Source organism: Anolis carolinensis, chromosome 5, assembly GCF_035594765.1.
Source record: "Anolis carolinensis isolate JA03-04 chromosome 5, rAnoCar3.1.pri, whole genome shotgun sequence".
Classification (NCBI taxonomy): domain Eukaryota; kingdom Metazoa; phylum Chordata; class Lepidosauria; order Squamata; family Dactyloidae; genus Anolis; species Anolis carolinensis.
The window spans coordinates 206,819,724-206,839,190 of NC_085845.1; the positions used below are offsets into that span (position 1 = coordinate 206,819,724).

Here is a 19,467-nt window from a genome sequence, read left to right on the forward strand (position 1 = left end):
GGGAGGGCTCGGCCGGTGCCTTCCTTTCTTCCTTCCGTCCTGCCTGTCACGAAAGGCCTCGGATGGGTGACCCTCGACGGGGCCCCATCTCTCTCTCTCTCTCTCTCTCTCAGGTTGAGCATAGGAGCCCCCAGGTGGCGTAGTGGACTAAGTGACTGGAAGGTTGGGTTGCTGACCTGAAAGCTGCCAGGTTCGAATCCCACCTGGGGAGAGTGTGGATGAGCTCCCTCTATCAGCTCCAGCTCCAGGCGGGGACATGAGAGAAGACTCCCACAAGGATGGTAAAAACATCAAAACATCCGGGCAACGTCCCCTGGGCAACGTCCTTGCAGACGGCCAATTCTCTCACTCCAGAAGCAACTCCGGTTGCTCCTGACACGAAAAAAAAAAAAAAAAAGGTTGAGCATGTGTTGTCCAAGAAAGGCTTTCATGGGTTGCTTTGAGTTTTCCGGGCTGTCTGGTCTTGTTCCAGAAGCATTCCCTCCTGACGTTTTCCCCACACCTAGGGCAGGCATCCTCAGAGGTTTATTTATTTATTACAATATTTATATCCCGCCCTTCGCACCCAACAGGGGACTCAGGGCGACTTACAATAAAACACATATGTAAACATTGTACAATGCACTATAAAACAGTTAAAATTATTAACTTACATCGGACATTCATAAAACACATTCTAAAATACAGATGGGCGTGTTCAGTTTTAAAGGACTGGGTCTGTCGATTGAGTTCCAGCGTACATTATAATAATTAGCGCTGCTAATTATTATTATTATTATTATGCTAATTATTGTGAGGTCTGATGGAAACTAGGCAAGTTATCCCAATACCGCCTCCCCATGCATATGGGATATATATTGATCATGATAGGAATAAACTTAACAGTTTAAATAATAAATGTAAGGCCTTCCCGCGGACCACCCTGAGAATTTCGGGAGGGGGGGGGGTGAAGCCCCGTAAGCTGGCGGTGCCTTCCTTCTAGGAATGAATGGGTCTCCGACGCCAGCACACCGGGGCGCCCGCCGGGCAGCTGAAGCACCGCGGCTCTCGCGGCCGCCGTTTGCGCATGCGCCACGGGTCGCCGCGCTCCCTCCGTCCGTCCCCTTTCTGCGCATGCGCGCGCAGGCACACACGCAAGCCGTCAACCGCCGAGGTCCTAGCAGGGAGGAAACGCTTCCGCGCATGCGTGGCGCGGTGCTGCTGGCCGAGAGAAGGTGAGTGGGTCTGGGCCGCGCCTTGGGGTCGCCGCTTCCCCGGAAGGAAGGAAGGAAGGAAGGAAGGAAGGAAGGAAGGAAGGAAGGAAGGAAGGAAGGAAGGAAGGAAGGAAGGGGGCATGGGCCAACTTGGGCCCTCCCTCCAGGTGTTTTGGACTCCAGCTCCCTCCATTCCTCACAGCCGGTAGGCCTTCTATAAACATTCAAAGTACTGTTAGACACAGAATGGTATTTATTTATAGTATCAGAAACGAAACCGAGGGCGCAGTGGTCATGCATTTAAAAACGCAAACAGAGTTAACATCTTGGCCTGATACTAGATGTCCTTTGAGCAGTAGCCGTCCACTTGGCGCGAGTGCCTCTGGCGTGGCCGTGGGAAGGCAGGCCCGCCTCCCGGGCGGATGGGCCTTGCAGTCGGGCCTGTGGGTTGCGCCCCCCCCCGGGGCCCCGCCCGCCCTCGCCTGCCGTGGACTCCCCTTCGTGGCCCCGCCCCTTAAGGCTGGCTCTGCACTGCACTGCACTGGCCCCTTCCCCAAGGACACGAATGAATGAAAACTTGGTGTTTCCTGCAGATCTCTGAGCAGGATTAGGCCCAGCACCCCCCCCCCCCCCAATCGGGGTTGTTAACTAGCACCCCAGTCAGCGCTGGACCCACTTCCCGGCCCTGTGGAGTTGGCCTTGACCACTCGGGAGCCCTCGTCATCATATCTGGCCCCGCTGATGGAGCATTTTGTAACTGTTTTTTTTAAATGTTGTGGTTGTTTGTATGTTCTTCTTTCATATTTATTATTCTTTATCCACCTGGTTTTTACAGTTATTATATTGTACTAGCTGTGCCTGGCCATGCGTTGCTGTGGCAAAGTGGTGGTGGTATTGGTTAAAAATTGTGCAATTTTTAATTTGACGTTATTTGTATTTTTAAAATTTTTTTATTGTAAGTTATCTTTTTATTATATTTATTATTTTCTAGTATTATTTTTAGTTATTTTCTGTTATAGTATTTTATGGTATTAATTATTTAGTGTTTTTAATTATTTTTTAGTGTTTATTATTATTTTTTATTGGGTTGCTAGGAGACCAAGTTGGAGGAGCTTAGCCTTCTAACTGGCAACAATTGGATAAAAGCAATTATTCCTCTCTCTCTAATTAGGACTTTATTTTTCTTTTCTTTTTGTTGTATCAACCTAGAGCCGTGGATGATGGGTTGTGTTGTCAAATTTCAAGGTTGGGGGGCCTTTAGATTTGTTGTTTTGTGGGTCGCCGTGATGCCATCACTCTTTTATATATATAGATTATCTGCTTTTAATGTGTTTTGTCTGTTGCTTTGCTCTTTTAAATGTATTTTACTTTGCTTTTTACTTGTTTTTTGGCTTGGCCCTGTGTAAGCCACCCCGAGTCCCCACGGGGAGATGGAGGTGGGATAGAAAAATCAAGTTGTTGCTATTATTACTATTACTATTATTGTTATGTTTGTTTTGTATTTGTAAGCTGCCCCGAGTCCCCCTGGGGAGATGGAGGCGGGGTATAAAATAAAATAATAATAATAATAATAATAATAATTAATTTGTTTGTTTTTGTTTAATTTGTTGTATGGTTTCTTTGCTATGTTGGAAACTCCCCTGAGTCCCCTCAAGGAGAGAGTTTTACAAAGTTTTATTATTATTATCATGGTGCCAGAGCATAGGCTGTTCAGCGCCACTTCAAGTCACCCAATCTTCTGTGTGCCCAGGGGAAAGTCTCTCATTCAGTCTCAGTCATGGCTTGAGGTTCCAGGTTCTAGCCTGCCACTTTTGGACTCTCGCTTGCTCAGGTGTTCCTGTGAGTATCTCTATGGATCTTAGGAAACTGTTTCTTGATTTAAGGCAGTGATTCTCTTCTTAACCTGGCGTCCGCAGATGTTTTTCGACTACAATTCCCAGAAATCCCTACCAGTTTACCAGCTGTTAGGATTTCTGGGAGTCGAAAGCCAAAAACATCTGGGGACTCTAGGTTGAGAAGCACCGATTTAAGGCATTGGCGTGCTGGCTGATATCTGAACAGGGGATGGGCCATAGATGTCGATCCCTTGGACCTTTCATTGCTGGCTGCTACTTCCCGGCGGGTGTCAGGTCGTGCAATGCCGGCTGAACAGTATAATTTCTCCAGTGGTCTTGGGCATAGACATCCTGGATGATGCGGCATGTCTAATTAAGAGCCACATCCACTGTTTTATTCCACACTGGGCATGCATACTCAGTAGCAGAGTAGCCAAGCACATGGGAAGATGTCTTCACTGTGTCTGGTTGTGATACCCAGGTTGTGCCATTCAGCTTTCATATGATATTATTTTTAGCACCCACTTTTTTAAAGCAGTGCTTCTTGTAAGTTGGAGCATGGTCCAGGGTCCAGGTATTTTGGATGTGCAGCAATGCTCCAGTGGGATTCCTTCCCAGGTCATCCTCAGAGCTTGAGATGCTTGTCTGTTCTTAAGATGAAAAGCACACATCTGCATTTTAGATGGATTAGGGATCAGCAGGTTTTTCCGGTAACAAGCAGTGAGAGCACCTAAAGATTTGGAGAGCTTCTGTTCAACCGTTTCAAAGCTCCCTGCTTGGGCAGTGATGGCGTGATCATCAGCATAGATCAAACTCTGTCTCTTCTGGCAGTGGCTGGTCATTTGTGTAAATGGTAAACATGGATGGAGCAAGCACACTCCCCTGAGGCAGGCCGTTCTTCTGTTTCCACCATCTGCTTCTTTGACCCTGGAACTCAACAAAAAAGCTTCTGTTTCGTAGCAGATTTCTTATGAAGCGGGTGAGATGGTAGTCCTGTGTGATATTACACATTTTTCTCATGCAAAGGCAATGATTTACAGTGTCATAAGCTGCTGAAAGGTCTATGAAGACAGCTCCTATAATCTGTTGCCTTTAAAACCCATCTTCTATGTGCTGAGCCAGGTTCAACACTTGTGATGTGCAGCTTTTGCCTGTCCTGAAGCCAGCTTGCTCCAGAATCATACATGGGTCTATTTTTTTCCATAATTCTATGCAGAATAAGTCTCTCCAGAACTTTGTAAAGATGGCACAACAAGGAAAATGGTCTATAGCTTTTTGGGTCATTGCGGTCTTTGCCTCGTTTCAAGATGGCTGTGACACTTGCTGTAATGCTTGTTAACACAGAATGGTTAACGAGCATTACAGCAGATGCTCAGTTCACAGGGACTCTCAAGCTACCAGCAAATAACACTAGGTAACAAAATTTAAACAAAAAACCTGTTACTGATTTGAAAGTGTTGTTTCCTGTTTAATTGTGTGGTCCTTACTTTGAAAGTAAGTTTAATACTCCAAGAACTTTGCTTTTGTGGCACAAGCTGAGTGGGTTGAGACTCAATGACAAGATATCCATTGAAAAACTAGAGCAAAACGTGCTGTGGTGGGATGTCCCTCCTGCAAGAACAAACCTTTCCCATGTTTTTATGATAGAACCAATTAGGAAACGACTTTGGTAACCCAGGAAGAAAAATAGTGTTACATATTATTACTATAATATATTATATAATATAATAATAACATAATAATAATATATAAGATATCATGTGCTGCAGGATGTCCCTTCCGCAGAAACAATGTTTCGGCAGTTTAGTAAACTTTCCCCATGTTTTTAGGATAGAACCATTTAGGAAATGACATTTGGAGCAAAAAACTTAGCATTACATAGTGTAATCAAAGGAGGCAGGCTCTATTTCACTCGTAATAGTCCCACTTTCCCCTCCTTTTTTGGGCAAAGGATGCCCCTCTTCAATGGGGCTTCCCTGGGTTGCCCAGCAGTTGGGAAGAGAGTGGAGAGATGGAGGGAAGGGCGGCTGTTGAGGCCAGAATAGCACTTCATGGCCCCAGAATGGGGTGCGACCCTCAAGGTACTTGTGGTCCTGATGCTTTTCTCACACAGTGAAACTGTTGAGCCAAGCTGGTCTTTATGGGCCTTCGTTTGCTCTTTAGGACTGCCTTCCAAGTCAAGTCAAGTTGGGGATCATGGCAGGGTCTTGTGTGGGATATTGAATGGGCTGAGCCTGTTTTTAATGGTAGTAACTCTCAAGCATCAAAGACTCTAGTGTTGTTGTGTGTTTTCTGGGCTGTCTGGCCATGTTCCAGAAGTATTCTCTCCTGACGTTTCACCCACATCTATGGCAGGCATCCTCAGAGGTTGAGAGGTTTGTTGGGAACGAATCATCCCTGTGATTCCGGCCATGAAAGTCTACCTTTGACAACACAAAAACTTCTGTGTTGATCCGCCATTCTAAGGGTGCCATGGGTCACCAGTGATTTGGCTGCAGTTTTAAGATCAAGCACATGAATCCCTGGTACAGGGCAATAAAAACAAGGACAATCAGACTGAAGGATCATTTTTATCCTAGAGCTGTGGCTGTGTTGAACTCTGGTTTTGCACTGATGTGGAATTGGGGGCTGTGTGGTGGTGGTGGGGTGTGTGTGCAGAGGGTGTGTGTGATTTTTTTTGGTTTGCGAAGGGGAAGGCATGTAATTTTGGTGTTGTGTTAGCACAATGTCAAATAAAGCTGTTCTCACTCTTTCAGCCTCCTCCTCCTCCTGAAGCACCTGCCTGGGCACAGGGAGTAGGGAGGAGGGGCCCGTGGCCCTGCCTCAGTTTTCCTGCCTGCCTTTCTCTGCTTTCAGGCCTATCCACCCCCCCAGTCCCCCCCCCCCGGTCGCCATGGAGAAGTTTGGGGTGAGCTTTGGGGGCGGTCCTAGCCGGAAGGAGCTCCTGGAGACAGTGGAGCAGCAGCGGGAGCAGCTGGCGCAGTACCAGGCCCGCCTGAAGGACGTGGTCCGGGCCTACAAGGGCCTGCTCAAGGAGAAGGAGGCTCTGGAGGCCAGCCTGAGGGTCCTCTCCGTAGCCCACCAACCAGATACCCTTGATCCGGCCGGACCGGGGACGACCTCCGGGTCCAGCCTGGACCTTGGTGAGGACAGGAGCTCTGGTCACAGCGAGGAGGACGGTGCCGGGCCTGTGACGGAGGAAGAAGAGCAGGCGGTGGGGCCGGAGGAGGAGAGCGGGAGCGGCGGAGAGGCGCCAGGGGATGGGGGCCGGCGCGTGCTGCAGCTTCAGGCCCAGCTGTCCACGCTGACGGCTTCCCTGGCCACGGTTTCCCAGGAGAAGTCCCGGGCGGAGGCCTCCTTCCAGGCGGACAAGCGGCGTCAGAAACAGGAGCGGGAGGAGGCCAGCCGGCGGGCTGAGGAGGAGCGCGGGCGCCTGGCGGAGGAGGCCCGGGCGGCCCGGGAGCAGCTGGCGGAGACCAAGGCCCGGCTCCTGGCGCAGCAGCACGACCGGGCCCAGGAACAGGCCGACCACGCCGCCATGCTGCGCGAGCTCCAGCGCCTGCTGCAAGCCGAGAGGGCCCTGCGCCAGGAGGCAGAGCGCAGCCTGGAGGAGAGCCGCGGGGCCCTGGCCGGGAAGGCCTGTGCCGCCGATCGCGCCGAGGAGGCCGAGCACAGGGCCCGCCGCCTGCAGAGGGAGATGGAGGGCCTGGAGAAGGAGCTGGCGGCCCTGCGCGAGGAGAGCGCCCGCCCCGACCCCCAGCTGCAGGCCCTGCAGTCCGAGATGGCCGCCCTGCGCAGCCACTTCCAGGCCCAGCTGCTGCAGGAGATGCGCAAGGTCAGGCCCCCAAGGGCGAGGGGGGAGGGGGCAAGGGATCGCCAGTGGGTTACCTCGGGGGGGGGGGGGAATTGTATTTCAAGACCTGGTCCTGTCCATGCAAAGGGGGGATGTGCCTGTGAGTTGGGTATTGACCCACCCGGAATAACAGGGCTTTAGCACAGCAGGTTAAGCACTCAGCTGCAATAATCTTGCCAGCCAGAAGGTTGACAGTTCAAAGCCCGGGTCTGGGTGAGCTCCTGACCTTTAGTCAGGCTTCTGCCAGCCTAGCAATTTGAAAAATCTGAGTAGATAAATAAGAACCGCATTAAAGCAGGGAGGTATTTAGGTATACGAACAAAGAAAGCTCTTCGGCAGGGAGATAGAGCGACAGCACCCCCTAGTGGCCGGAGCCAAGTATAGCCTCCAAAAAAAGATGCCAAAAGATGGGGAAAAGCCTATGTAATACTTCTATCTGTTGCCTGTCTTGTCATTGTTATAATTGGCATGGAATGTCTGCCATATAGGTGTTCTGTTACCCGCACTGAGTCCCCTTCGGGGTGAGAAGAACAGAATATAAATACTGTAAATAAATAAATAAATAATAAACAGCCCTGTGTCCAGCTCTGGGCACTGCAATTCCAAGAAGCTGTTGACCAGGTGGAAGGTGCCACCGAAAGAGTCACGGGGTGGAAGCCATGAATCCCTCTCGAGTGCAGCTGAAGGAGCCGTAGCTTCATGTTGACTCTCTCGCTCTCTCTCTTTTGCCCCCGCCCCTGCCCCAATTCCCAGATGGCCCAAACAGAGGAGCGTGTCCGTGCAGAGGAGGATCGAGCAGCCGGCCTGGAGGCACAGATTTCGGAGGCCTCGGAGCTCTTGGGCAGCTACGAGAGGGCCAAACAGAGGGACCAGCTGGCCATGCAGCGGTTGCGCGAGCGCCTGTCCCAGCTGGACTTGGAGAACAAGACGCTGGCCTTGGCCACCTCCAGCCGCTGCCCAGTGCCGGACGTGGGCCTTGACGAGAGCGGCCTGGATGCCAACGTGCTCCGGGACAGGATTGAGAAGCTGCGGGCCCTTCTGCGGGCAGCCACCAAGCAGGACCTGGAGGAGGAGGATGGGGAGGATGAAGGGGGGGAGGGGTCCCTGTGCAAGGCGGAGCCGCCTGGAGAGGAGGCCGACGGGGAGAAGGTGTCCTCGGCCGCCTACTACCAGCGGGAGCTGAAGCAGCTGAAGGAGGAGTTTGAGCACTACAAGCAGCAGCAGCAGCAGCACTGGGCACAGAAGGGCGGTGGGCAGCCGGCACAAGGGGGGACCGAGGGCACCGTGGAAGGGGAGCTGGCGGAGGTGCGGGCGCAGCTGGCGGCCCTGAAGGAGACGTACGTGTCCCTGCGCCTCTCCCATGAGGACCAGGCCCGGCGGCACCGGGAGCAGGCCGAGGCCCGGCGGCAGGAGGCGTCCCGGGGGCAGCAGCGGCAGCGGGAGGAGCTGGAGCGGGCCCGGCGGGAGGCCCGGGAAGAGGCCCTGCACCTGGAGGAGGAGCTGCGCCGGCAGCGGGAGCGCGCCCTGGCCGTGCTGGCCGAGAAGGAGCTGGAGCTGGAACACCTGCGCGCCCTGGCCTGGCCCTACGCCGCCGGCCCGTCCCCGCCGGGGCACCGCCCCCCTTCGCCCACCCCGCCCCCCTCGCTGCCCCCCTCGGCCCCCCAGGAGGACTTGACGCAGGCGCTGCGCCTCTCGGGGGGCCCCGGGGAGCCCCCCTTCCTGCTGTACACGGAGCAGCTGGCCCGGCGGGCGGTGGAGCTGGCGGGACTCAAGCGGGAGAAGCGGCGGCTGGAGGGGGAGGCGCGGCGGCTGCGGGAGCGGCTCCTGGCGGCGGAGGAGGCCCACCGGGAGGAGCTGGCGGCCCTGCGGGAGCGGCTGCAGCAGAGCGCCCGCGAGCAGGGCCGGGAGGGAGCCAACCTGGAGTACCTCAAGAACGTCTTCTTCCGCTTCCTGACGCTGGCCGAGGGCATGGGCCGCCAGCAGACCCTGGGCGCCATCCTCACCGTCCTGCACTTCAGCCCCGAGGAGAGGCAGGCCGTCCTGGGGCCCGGGGGGGCGGGCGGCGGGGGTGGGGGGTGGTGGGCCTCCGGGAGGAGGTAGGAGGGGGGCCTCCCCACTTGCCCACGCACTCTCCCCAAAGGGTTTCCAATCATGCTGGTGGTCTGGGCTTCTGTGCTTTCCATGATTCCTAAATAGGGGATGGGACAATTATGTGGGAGCTGCCCCACTCCCTGTCCATGTTCCAGGTCACCAATAAAAGACTCACTGCCAAAGCCTTTTCCCAGAGCAGAGGCCTGGTGTAGGGAGTACGGGGGGGGGGGGGACGGACAGGGATAGATGAGCCCTCCCTTGCAGCCCTCAGACATGCTGTGTGTGTGTGTGTGTGTGTGTGTGTGTGAGGGGTGTCCAGGGTATGTTTTGGAGGGGGGTGGGCAAGGCTGTGAAGGAGAGAAGCCAGAGACCTGTTTTCTAGGTCTGGTCAGCAGTGTCGAAGAAGATGTGATTTCCTGCTTCTTGGCAGAATGGGGTTGGACTGGATGATCCATGAGGTCTCTTCCTACTCTATTATTCTATGATTCAGCTGTCATGGGCCCCCTTCTATTGGGGGGGTTGACTTGGGGGTGGCCCTAGACTCCTAGAGTTGGAAGAGACCTGGTGGGCCCTCCAGTTCAAACCCAAAAAACCGGGAAAATCGCATTCAGAGCACCCCCAACAGATGGCCACCCGGCCTCTGCTTCAAAGCCTCCAAAGAAGGAGCCTCCCTCCACCACACTTCCTCCAGGGCAGAGACAGAGAGAGAGAGAGAGAGAGAGAGAGAGAGAGAGAGAATTCCACTCCTGAACAGCCCTCCTTCTCGTACAGTGAGGGAGTTCTTCCTGATGTTCAGGTGGAATCTCCTTCCTTTCCTGTCGTTTGAGGCCGTTGCTCCATTGCGTCCTAGTCTCCAGGGCAGCAGAAAGGAAGCCCCCTCCCTCCTTGTGGTGACTTCCCCTCACCATGTCTCCTCTCTCTCAGCCTTCTCTTCTGCAGGCTAAACATGCCCAGCGCTTTAAACCGCTCCTCATAGGGCTTGTTCTCCAGACCCTTGATCGTGTCACTCGCCCGTCTCTAGACACATCCCAGCTGAGCGTCAACATCTCCCTTCAATGGCTGTGCCCTATTGGAATAGGACACAGGGTGATTCCAGGTGTGGTCTGGCCAAGGCAGAATAGGATAGAGGGGAAGCAGGACTTCAAGCCGCCCCCTGGCATTCCTGCCTCCTGTTCCCCTTCCTCTGCATGAGAACCCCAAGATCGTTTTCACAGGTCCTGCTGTCGAGCCAGGCCTCCTCCCCATTCTGTCTCTTTGCCTTTCCTTTTTTCTTTCTAAGCGGAGTCTCTTGCCTTTGTCCCTGTTGGACTTCATTGTGCTAGTTTCAGCCCATCATCAACTCTGCTCCTGTCTGTCTTCTGGAGTCTTGGCTCTCCCTCCCCATTGGGTCCCACCTGCAAACTTGATGACCATGCGCCTTCTGGCCCTTCATCTAAGTCATTCCTAACTCCTAAGGAAGACCCTGGCAAGCGCTGGGCAGTTCTTCTCCTTTCCTTCTGCGTGTCCAGAGTGGCCGCCTGCTCTGCCCTGGCTGCCTTTCCCCCTTGCAGCTCCATTCAAGGGGGCAGGAAAGGTGGGTGGGTGAGGCAGACGGCCAACAGAAAAGCAGTCAGGCTTCTTTCAAAATTAACCTTTACTGAACTGTCAACTGCGCAGTAGCAGGTGCACAAATGCACACACACACACACTCCACACATATATAGATCTATATATAAATATTTATGTCTGCAGAGAGAAGAGAGTGCTTGCTCCTCCCCATATTGGATCCTGTGGGTCATGCCCTCACGGCAGCAGTGGAGCCCCCTCCCCAAAAGAGACCCCTCCGGTTAGATCCTGTGGAATCCCTCTGGGCCTCTGTGGGGAGGGGCCCCTCCAGGTCACGCTGCTCACTGGTGATGCAGGACGGCCTGGAGGTCCTCGGGCAGCGAGCCCACCAGGGTGCCGGCGGAGCGGCCCACCTGCTGCAGGGCCTCCTCCTTCACGGGGAGGAGATGGTGCCGGGCGCGGGCCTGCAGGGGAGGGGCAGACAGGCAGGCATGGGTGGGGCACAAGGGCTGGGCTGGGCTTGGGGGGGCTGCCACTCCGCCAGACCCTCATCCTGGTCCATGGCTAGGGTCTTTGGGGGGGGGGGGGCTTCTCACCAGCTTCTCTCTGAGCTTCAGCACCATGTCCACCACCTCCGCCTCCGACTTGTCCTCCATCCAGGCCTTGATGTTCTGGAGAAACAGCAGCCGGTTTTGAGAGACAGCAAGACGGCCCCCTTCTCTCCCCTAGGCTGGGTGTGTGTGCGTGTGCGTGCAATAGAGGAGGCCGATGGTTCCGCCCCATGGCTTCACTGTGACCCTTAAAGACACCGTCTGGCTCTTGTGCTTTGCAAACTGGCTCCAGGCCCAGGGAAATGCAGGGCGGCAGCCCACCTCTGGCTGGCAAAGGAGGAGGGGGCTGCCCAGGGGGGAGGGGGAGGAGGAGGAGGTGGGCCATTCAGGCAAGAGTACAGAGGTGCCCCTTCTCTGACCACTACACACAGCACTGCTGGGCTGAGCATTTTCCGTGTGTGGAGCCCCTCCCCCCGTGTAAGCCCCTCCCCCTCCCCCCTCCGAGACCCACCGCCTCACTGATGGCCTCCAGGTGCAGGGCCTCCAGCTTGTGGGTCATCTCCCGGCGCCTCTGGCGGTACCAGCCGTCAAAGTTGGGGGACCGGAAAAACCGCCTTCGGAAAAGCGGAGGGGGCACGTCAGGAGTGGCTGCGGGGGGCAAGGGAGGAGCCAACACCCCGGACCCCAGAGCCTGCGAGGAGGGCAAGAAGCGGGAAGACCCCCATCCATGGGGCCTGCCACTCAGGTGAACTGTCCCAGAGTCACAGAACAAAGGAATGGGAGGAAACGTAGGTCTTCCCAAAGCAAATGCCACCAAATAAGACACAAGAAGTAGCAAGAAACAGCCCAAAGTCCATGCTTTCAAGAATCGCTTGTAAAAGGGCCAAGCGCATTCCCTAAAGGGACCCCCCCACTGAAAAGCCCCCATCCCAGGTGACATGCCTCCACCTCCCACCCCCCCGGCCAGGGCATTCCTGCCACGATTTCTGGCTCAGAGGAGGGCTGCCACCACAGCCTCCCCCTGAGGCCGGGCAGAGGGGCCTGGAGCCAGCGGAGCCCCCGCCCAGCACGACAACCATGGCGCACGTGGCCTCTCCTGCCCCCTGCACGCGAGGATGCCTTGGAGGCGGCCTCAGGGCTCTTCCAGGGCTCCTCCATCAGGTGGGGCGGGGGGGGGGGGGGCTCACCTGTACAGCCCCATCCAGTCCCCCTTCAGGAGGCAGGTGAGCTGGGGCCCCGCGTGCTCCAGGGTCTTCAGGAAGTCCTCTTGGCGGAAAGGGCGGATCTGCGGGGGGTTCTGTGCAGCGCAGGCAGGCAGCGTGGGGGGCAGAGACAGAGAGGGAGGGGGAGGGCTGAGCCTTGAGGCCGTCGGGTGCCTCCTTGGTGGGGGGAGGGGAGTGGTGCCCACCCACTTTGACACACACACACACACACATATATATACATTTCAATACGTAGTATGATTTTCAAGGATTTGTGTTCTATGACAACCGTAAGATAAGTATCACTTAAGGAAAAGAAACATAAAATATTAAATTACCAAAAAAAAAAGGTGAGTCTCCTTGTGGAGAGAAAAGTGGGTTACAAACAAACATAATAAACATAACAACAACAATAGCAATCATTATAAATACCAGCAGTTGGTTCCTGAAGGCTGCAGGTTGCCTTTCCCCCACCATAAGCCAAATGTAACCAAGCAGCCACAAACCCCAGATGAGCCCCCCCCCCCCCCGCCCCAATTCCTTCAGGGTGGGTCAAGCGGTCGGTCAGCCCCAGCTCCACGTACCTTCCAGGGGCCGATGGCTCTCTGCAAGGGCATGAGGCCGGCCATGTAGTGCTCCTGCACAGTGTGGGGGAGAGAAAAGGCAGTGGGGGTTGGGGGAAAGCAAGAAGCCCCCTCCCCTGGGCCAGGAGGCAATGACACCCCCCCCCCAAGGACAGAGGACCCCTCCCCTCGTGCTACTCACCAAGGGGAAAATGAAGCTCTGGGTGAGCTCCAAGAAGTGGCGCCGGAGGAGGGCGCTCTGGGCGTCTGAGGAGCGCTTCTTGTGGATGCCCTGGGGGGGGGGGCACACATGCACGTCATCCCTCTGAAATGCCTCAGAACTGCCTTTTCATTCCCTCCCCCCCCCCCCATATCATGCCCCCCTCCCTGCTGCCATAAGTGGCCCCCTAATAAATAGTAGTAATCATCATCATCATAACAATAAACTTTACTTCTATTTTGCCCTGTATCCCCAAAGGGACTCGGGGGGGGGGGATAAGCCCCCCCCTTCCTCAGGCCTCCAAGGCAATGGCAGGGAGGGAGGGGGGAGGGGCTGGCTGAGGGAGGCCACTAGCGCTTGGCCAAAGGCTGCCCTGCCGGTGCTGCTGACCTTCACAAGCTTCTTGACCAGGGCCTTGTCCTTGTGCAGGAAGGTCCGGTAGGCTGTGTAGAGGCCTGGGGGGGGGGGGGGCAGGGAAGGAGGTTAGAGGAAGGAAACGGTCATCGGGGAACGAGGAAAAGAAGGCCCCAGGCCTGCATCTCCTTTCCAGGAGCCTGGGAGTGAGCAGGGGGTCACCCAAGGCAAGAAGGGACCAGGTCCCTAACCCCCCCCCCCAGGCGCTGCAGCTGCCCCACCCTCAAGGGCTCCATGGTGGAGAGCAGTTGGCGGGGGGCAGACGTGGACTGGGAAGGACCCCCCCCCATCTCACCAGGCTTGGCGTCCAGCGTCCTCAGCTTGGCCAGCTTCTTCAGCTTGACCTGCTTGGGGAGGTCCCCTGGGCCAGAAGGGAGCAAGCGGAAGGGAAGGGGCATGGTTGGGGGGAGGGGGCTCGCGGCAAGGCACAGGCCCTCCCCACAAGTGCTCCTCCCTCCCCCATCAGGCCCCCCTTTTTACCAGCCATCTTGAGGTCCCCGAGGCGAAGCACGTGAGGCCAGTGCTGCAGCGTCTTGATGAAAAAGGGGTTTGTGACGCCGAGGAGGACGTTCGGCCTGAGGAAGAGGAAGGATGAGCAGAAGGGAAGGGCGGAGGAAGGGCGACCGCCCCCCCCCCCCCCCCCCAGGGAGACTCACGGGGCCTGAGTCCGCGTCGTGTACTCCTTGAACTCGCTGTCGTGGATGGTGAAGTAGGGCCGGTAGTCGCAGCAGTACCTCAGGGGAGCCAGGCAGCTGCGGACGAGGAGGAGGAGGAAGAGCGAGACGTGGAGGAAGAGGAGGAGGGGGAAGAGGGGGCCTGCCAGAAGCCCCCCCCTCAGCCCAGGGGAGACCCCACCCATTATTATCTGGACCAGCCTGGTACCTGGTCAGGGCGAGGACCACCTCGGAGGAGACGGCGGGCGAGGGGCCCACCACGGCCAGCGGCTCCCCCAGCAGCACCAGCTCCCAGAGCATCTGGACGTGGATCAGGACCGGCTGGAAGCACCTGCCGGGAGGGAGACCCAGGCCGGGTGAGCCCTGGCCCCGCCTGAGCCGCCTCCCCTCCCTCCGCAGAGACCCGAAGGCGGCACAGGCCTGGAAGGCACGGCACGGGCCAGGCGTAGCCGTGAGATGGCGGTGCCCAAGGGCGACACGCACAGGATCCCAGGGCCACCGGCTGATGTCTGCTGCCCCCCCCCCGCCCCTCTGCCCAAGGCCAACACCCCCGTCATGCGCTGGGTCAAGACCTTTCTGCCCCCAGCCCAGTCCAGCCAAGGCAACGAGAGAGCTTACCGGAAGAGGTCCACTTCGCAGGCGCTGGGCAGGAGGAGGGGGGCCGGCAGGAGGTTCTGGAATTATTCATTCATTCATTCATTCATTTACAACATTTATACCCCGCCCTTCTCACCCTGAAGGAGACTCAGAGCGGCTTACATTATTGGCATTGTTCCATGCTTGAACAACAACAATTAAAAGCAATTAAGCAACAATTTGAAACAAAGTTTGAAACAAACAACAAACATTAGAGAAGAGAGAGAGAGACGGGGTCTGGATGGATGGATGGAGAAGTTCTCATAGGCCGAGGCCCTGGATCCTGTACCCTGCGTCGCACTGCATCTCTTTGGGAAGGAGCAGGCAGGGACCGTGGTCCAAGGGGCAAAAGGGTTGATGGAGGGGGGAGCTGGGGAGGGCTCAGCCAAGGAGGGCCCCCGTCCGTCCATCTGTCCCTGCAGCCATGAGATCCGTGGCTCAGGGGGAGGGAGGACTGCAACCCAGCCAGGGGTCTTGGGAGCCCCAGCACTCAGGCCACCCTCCATGGTTTAGAGGCCACAGAGTGCAGAGGCCAAAGGGTTGGTCGGGGGAGGGGGGGTGGCCTCACAGGGAGGGAGGAGGCCTCACAGGAGGAGGAGAGCGGTGGATCACCCTTTTGATGACCCCCCCCCCCCCCCAACAGAGCTCCCAGGCGGCTCTCACCTCTTGCTTCAGGGCCTGGACGGGGCTGGCGTCGGGCCTCTCCACCCGGGAGGGGATCCGCACCTGCGGAGCAAAGGCCGTCCTGCAAAGACCACTCCCTTTCCTGGAAGTCCGGCTGCCCTTTTGGGGGGGGGGGCTTCCCAGGAGAGAGAACGCCTGTCCTGGTACCTGAATGACGACGCCCATCACAGGCAGGTTCAGCGTCTGGCCAGGCACTGGCGGGGGCCACTGGTCGATCTCACTGCACACTGGGGAGAGGCAGAAAACAGGAGGCCCGATGCTCCTCGTGTGTGTGTGTGTGCATGCATGTGCAGGAACAGACACTCCCCAGTCAAGTCACTTGGGCCCACCTTTGGAGCCCCGCTTGCGCTCTATCTCTGCTGCCCTCACAAGCGCAGGCTCCCTCAGAGCCCCCAGAGGTGGGCCTGGCCCCTCTCTTCCAGACCAGGAAAGGCCTCCCTGATTGGAAGGCGTGTGCCCCCTCCCCACAAAGGACCCTTCACATCGGCATCCTCTGCCCCATAGACATGACCTGGGAGACTCTCCCGCAACTCCTTCCCCCTCCTCACCCGCCTCCAGGCAGGGCTCCAGCTTGTCAAAGTACTCCGGGGCAACGAGCTGCAGCAGAGACTGGAAGAGGTTCACGTAGGGCAGGCGGGAGACCAGCACCAAGGACTGGAACAGAGAGAGATTGAGAGAGAGAGAGAGAGAGAGAGAGGAATACTTTTCCCATGCTTCGGGAGAGACACCCCTTGGCCTGCAAGACTTGCATGGGTCCTGCTGCAACACTGTTATCGAATTCTTTTCATTTTATTAAATTAAATTTATTTTTATTAAAGAATACATTTTCTAGATTCATATTTTATAAAAAAGACAAAAGAAAAAAGAAGAAAAGAGGAGAAAAAAACTTACAAAACATAAAAAAACCACATAGTACTCTAAAATAAATGTAATTGACTTCCATCTATTGTATGATGCTGTCGATAAAAATCAGTCCTTCACTCAATTTTAGTAAATCTCATCTTCCTCAAAAAAAATTCTTTTCATTTTCTTTCAATTCATCTGTATTATAAATAGATAATAGTATAGTTGCTGGGTTTGTATTGATGCTTTCTATTTCTACTATGACCTTTCCCCAATAACTCTGTACATACTTACATTCTTACAATGTTACTAACGGCTACAAGGTTATTAATAGAAGATTGGTACAAGGAAATTTGGAAATTAGCAATAAATGATAGTTTAACATGTAATTTGAATGTTAAAAAAGGCCTAAGGAAGAAAAATGATTTTGAAAGTATATGGAAGAAATTTATCGAAGAAACATTAAGGAGAGAAGATGGGAATCAACCCCCTCCAGAAGAAATGAGATTCTGGTGGGACTATAAAGAAATGGGCTCCAGTGAATGGGGAGCACAATGAGTAGAACACTGGGGGAAGGAAAAGATTTAATTATATGAATTGTAAAGATTTTTCTTTTCTTTGTAACAAAATGAATAGTAATGTAATAAAAAATTATTTTTTAAAGAAAGCATGGGTTCTGCTGGGCAAGGGGGGGGGGGGGCTTCTGCTGCTGCTGCCCAAAAGCATGGCTCCCAGGCGCACACCTCTTCCCAGCCAGTCCCTGTGTCATGCTGGGGCCGTGGATGTGAGCGCATGGCTTGGGGGGACAGGAGCGCCTTGGCCGCAGCGCGCCACTCACCTTCTGGAAGTATCCCCTCTTGACGGAGGGGTCCTTGACCTGCCGGAAGTAGACGTAGCCAAAGTAGTGGGCCGTCTCCTGCTGGAAGGGAGAAGGGGAAGGGAGGGCCTTGAGCCTTTGCGGCCCCGTTTCCGGCCCAAACCCGAGGCGGGGGTCCTGTGTTCCTGACCTGCAGGGCGGCGGGGGCTTCCTTGCGGTAGGCAGCGCTCTGGGCCCAGGGGGGCTCCCGGAGGCGGGCCCCGGACTGGCGGAAGCGGAAGCAGTACTGCGTGTCCCCCAGGCTCCCTAAGGAAGGAAGGGAGGGAGGGAGGGAGGGAGGGAGGGGGCGGCAGGTGAAGGGGGAGCAGGAGGAGCCCCCTCCCAAGGAGAGGACCCCTTCCAGCTGTCCCCCCAGCCTCCCTTCCATGCTACCTTCTCCACTCACCTGAGTAGGAGTCCGGGAAGGCCAGGTAGCAGATGCTGGTCTTCTGCAGAAAGAGCAGAGGGCGGGAGGTGAGGCTCGGGGTGGCCACAGCGTGATGGATACATATGATATAGGCTTTGAATGGAATTGTGTGAAAGGAGTATGAATGGGGCCTCATTGGGATGAAGACACCGTTCTAAAATATTGAGCCCTGGAAAACAACTACAGTGTCACTAAAAACAACTACACTGTCACTAAAAACTGCTGAACTGTTGATGACCAGAGACAAAGGATAAACTGTTGAACTTTTGGTAAAACATGATGTTATCAGAGACAATGTCTCTTTAAGTTAAGGAAATGTTTACAAGGTTCCTTACGTTAAGAAGGAATCATAGAATCATAGAATAGTAGAGTTGGAAGAGACCTCATGGGCCATCCAGTCCAACCCCCTGCCAAGAAGCAGGAAATCGCACTCAAAGCACCCCCGACAGATGGCCATCCAGCCTCTGCTTAAAAGCCTCCAAGGAAGGAGCCTCCACCACAGCCCGGGGGAGAGAGTTCACAGTGAGGAAGTTCTTCCTGATGTTCAGGTGGAATCTCCTTCCTTTCCTGTAGTTTGAAGCCATTGTTCCGTGTCCTAGTCTGCAGGGCAGCAGAAAACAAGCTCCCTCCCTCCTCCCTATGACCAGGCTCCTTGAGTGAACCTCAGTGTTCACCCCAGTCTAAGGCTCTTCCCATGACCTTGTAGCACCTTAACTTCCTTCTTGTTTACAAGTTCCACTCAGTGCACTTTGCCCAGCTCATTTTATGTTTTTATTGCTGTGTTTCTCAAGTGTTTTATAATGACTGTGATTTTTAATGCCTTTTAAATTTATTTGTGTGTTTTTGTATTTGATATTATTGTATGTTGGTTTTATATCTGTAAGCCACCCCGATTCCCTCTGGGGAGATGGTGGCGAAGTACAAAAATAAAATTATTATTATTATTATTGAGAAGGAAAACCAATGGTCAATTAAGAAAAGTCAACATCTATCCAGGAACTGGTGGGAGTCAGCAAGTTTATAACAATAATAATAATAATCCCCCCATAGGTGCCATCTGACTGGGATCTATGACTCCGAACACTTCCCAAGCATTTAGGACTGTGTGATATATCACAGTCCTAAACGCTTGGGAAGTGTTCGATTTGTGATTTTGTGATACGAAATCCAGCATATCTATCTTGTTCGCTGTGTCATACTATGTTGTTGTGTCAATAATAATAATAATAATAAACTTTATTTATACCCCATCACCATCTCCCCAAGGACTCGGGGAGGCTCACAGAACACTTCAAAGTGCCGCATGTAAACAACAGTACATAAGCATATAACAGTACATAAGTGTAAAGCATCCGCAGATATAAATCCCATCTGATAAAATTGTAAAATTCTTAAAATGCACTAGAACCTGCGAATAAAACTGTAGTCCAAAACACCCAGGGTGGAGTGGCCAAGTTGCCCCATGCCTGATCCATTTATCCCCTTGAACGCTATGGCTGCCGCCTACTGGGGCGTGGCCTGCCTCCACGGGGCGTGGCCTGCCTCCCTGTGGGCGGGGCTTACCTCCTTCTCGCTGAGCGCCGGCTCCGGCGGGTAAATCAGCTGCAAGGAAAAAGGCAGGCATCAGCGTCGCGGGGGCGGGGCCAGGCAAGGGGCGGGGCCGGGCGCGTGACGTCACCCTCCCCGCCCTCCCTCCCCGCCCTCCTCCCACCTCGATGGCCTGCCCGAGCTCGAGGTCGAACGTGACGGCGCAGGCGCACTCCAGCCAGGCGGAGAGGCGGGCCCAGGGCTGCGCGGAGGGCGAGGGCGGGGCGCGGGAAGGGGGCTCCGCGGGCGGAGAGGGGCTCCGGGGGACGCGGGCGCCGCTCGGAGGCTCCATC

General features: G+C 55.1%; 2 protein-coding genes across 10 annotated transcripts; one reads left to right on the top strand and one right to left on the bottom strand.

Annotated features, from left to right (window-relative positions):
- The first annotated feature begins 1,104 nt into the window (after positions 1-1,104).
- Positions 1,105-9,154, top strand: gcc1 (GRIP and coiled-coil domain containing 1). Of its 4 annotated transcripts, none has more exons than XM_062983479.1 (3): positions 1,105-1,214; positions 5,885-6,863; positions 7,635-9,154. In XM_062983479.1, the coding sequence occupies exons 1-3, from the start codon at positions 1,114-1,116 to the stop codon at positions 8,979-8,981; spliced, it is 2,427 nt and encodes an 808-aa protein (XP_062839549.1). In that variant the 5' UTR covers positions 1,105-1,113; the 3' UTR covers positions 8,982-9,154. The 4 variants fall into 4 exon arrangements, with proteins under 4 accessions (XP_062839549.1, XP_016854304.2, XP_062839550.1 ...); XM_016998815.2 differs by having other exon boundaries at positions 1,146-1,214; positions 5,785-6,863; XM_062983480.1 differs by lacking the exon at positions 1,105-1,214 and adding an exon at positions 1,237-1,398.
- A 1,433-nt stretch (positions 9,155-10,587) lies between these two features.
- Positions 10,588-19,466, bottom strand: dennd6b (DENN domain containing 6B). Of its 6 annotated transcripts, none has more exons than XM_062983483.1 (20): positions 19,299-19,466; positions 19,151-19,189; positions 17,567-17,609; positions 17,312-17,427; positions 17,143-17,220; positions 16,010-16,115; positions 15,609-15,688; positions 15,441-15,503; positions 14,760-14,815; positions 14,350-14,472; positions 14,124-14,219; positions 13,948-14,042; positions 13,763-13,828; positions 13,444-13,508; positions 13,036-13,125; positions 12,855-12,908; positions 12,256-12,479; positions 11,580-11,682; positions 11,114-11,188; positions 10,588-10,981 (listed from the first exon to the last, which is right to left on the bottom strand). In XM_062983483.1, exons 1-20 carry the CDS (start codon positions 19,464-19,466, stop codon positions 10,859-10,861), a joined length of 1,863 nt encoding a protein of 620 aa, XP_062839553.1. In that variant the 3' UTR covers positions 10,588-10,858. The 6 variants fall into 6 exon arrangements, with proteins under 6 accessions (XP_062839553.1, XP_062839555.1, XP_062839552.1 ...); XM_062983485.1 differs by having other exon boundaries at positions 12,256-12,365; positions 17,143-17,223; XM_062983482.1 differs by having other exon boundaries at positions 17,143-17,223.
- Between the last annotated feature and the right edge of the window lies 1 nt (position 19,467).

Coding starts and splice junctions, on each gene's coding strand:
- gcc1 (XM_062983479.1), top strand. CDS start 1,114: ATGCGCGCGCAGGCACACACGCAAGCCGTCAACCGCCGAGGTCCTAGC. Junction 1,215..5,884: donor GTGCTGCTGGCCGAGAGAAG/GTGAGTGGGTCT, acceptor CTCTGCTTTCAG/GCCTATCCACCCCCCCAGTC. Junction 6,864..7,634: donor TGCTGCAGGAGATGCGCAAG/GTCAGGCCCCCA, acceptor CCCAATTCCCAG/ATGGCCCAAACAGAGGAGCG.
- dennd6b (XM_062983482.1), bottom strand. CDS start 19,466: ATGGAGCCTCCGAGCGGCGCCCGCGTCCCCCGGAGCCCCTCTCCGCCC. Junction 15,504..15,608: donor TGATGGGCGTCGTCATTCAG/GTACCAGGACAG, acceptor TTTGCTCCGCAG/GTGCGGATCCCCTCCCGGGT. Junction 14,220..14,349: donor GTGGTCCTCGCCCTGACCAG/GTACCAGGCTGG, acceptor CCTCGTCCGCAG/CTGCCTGGCTCCCCTGAGGT.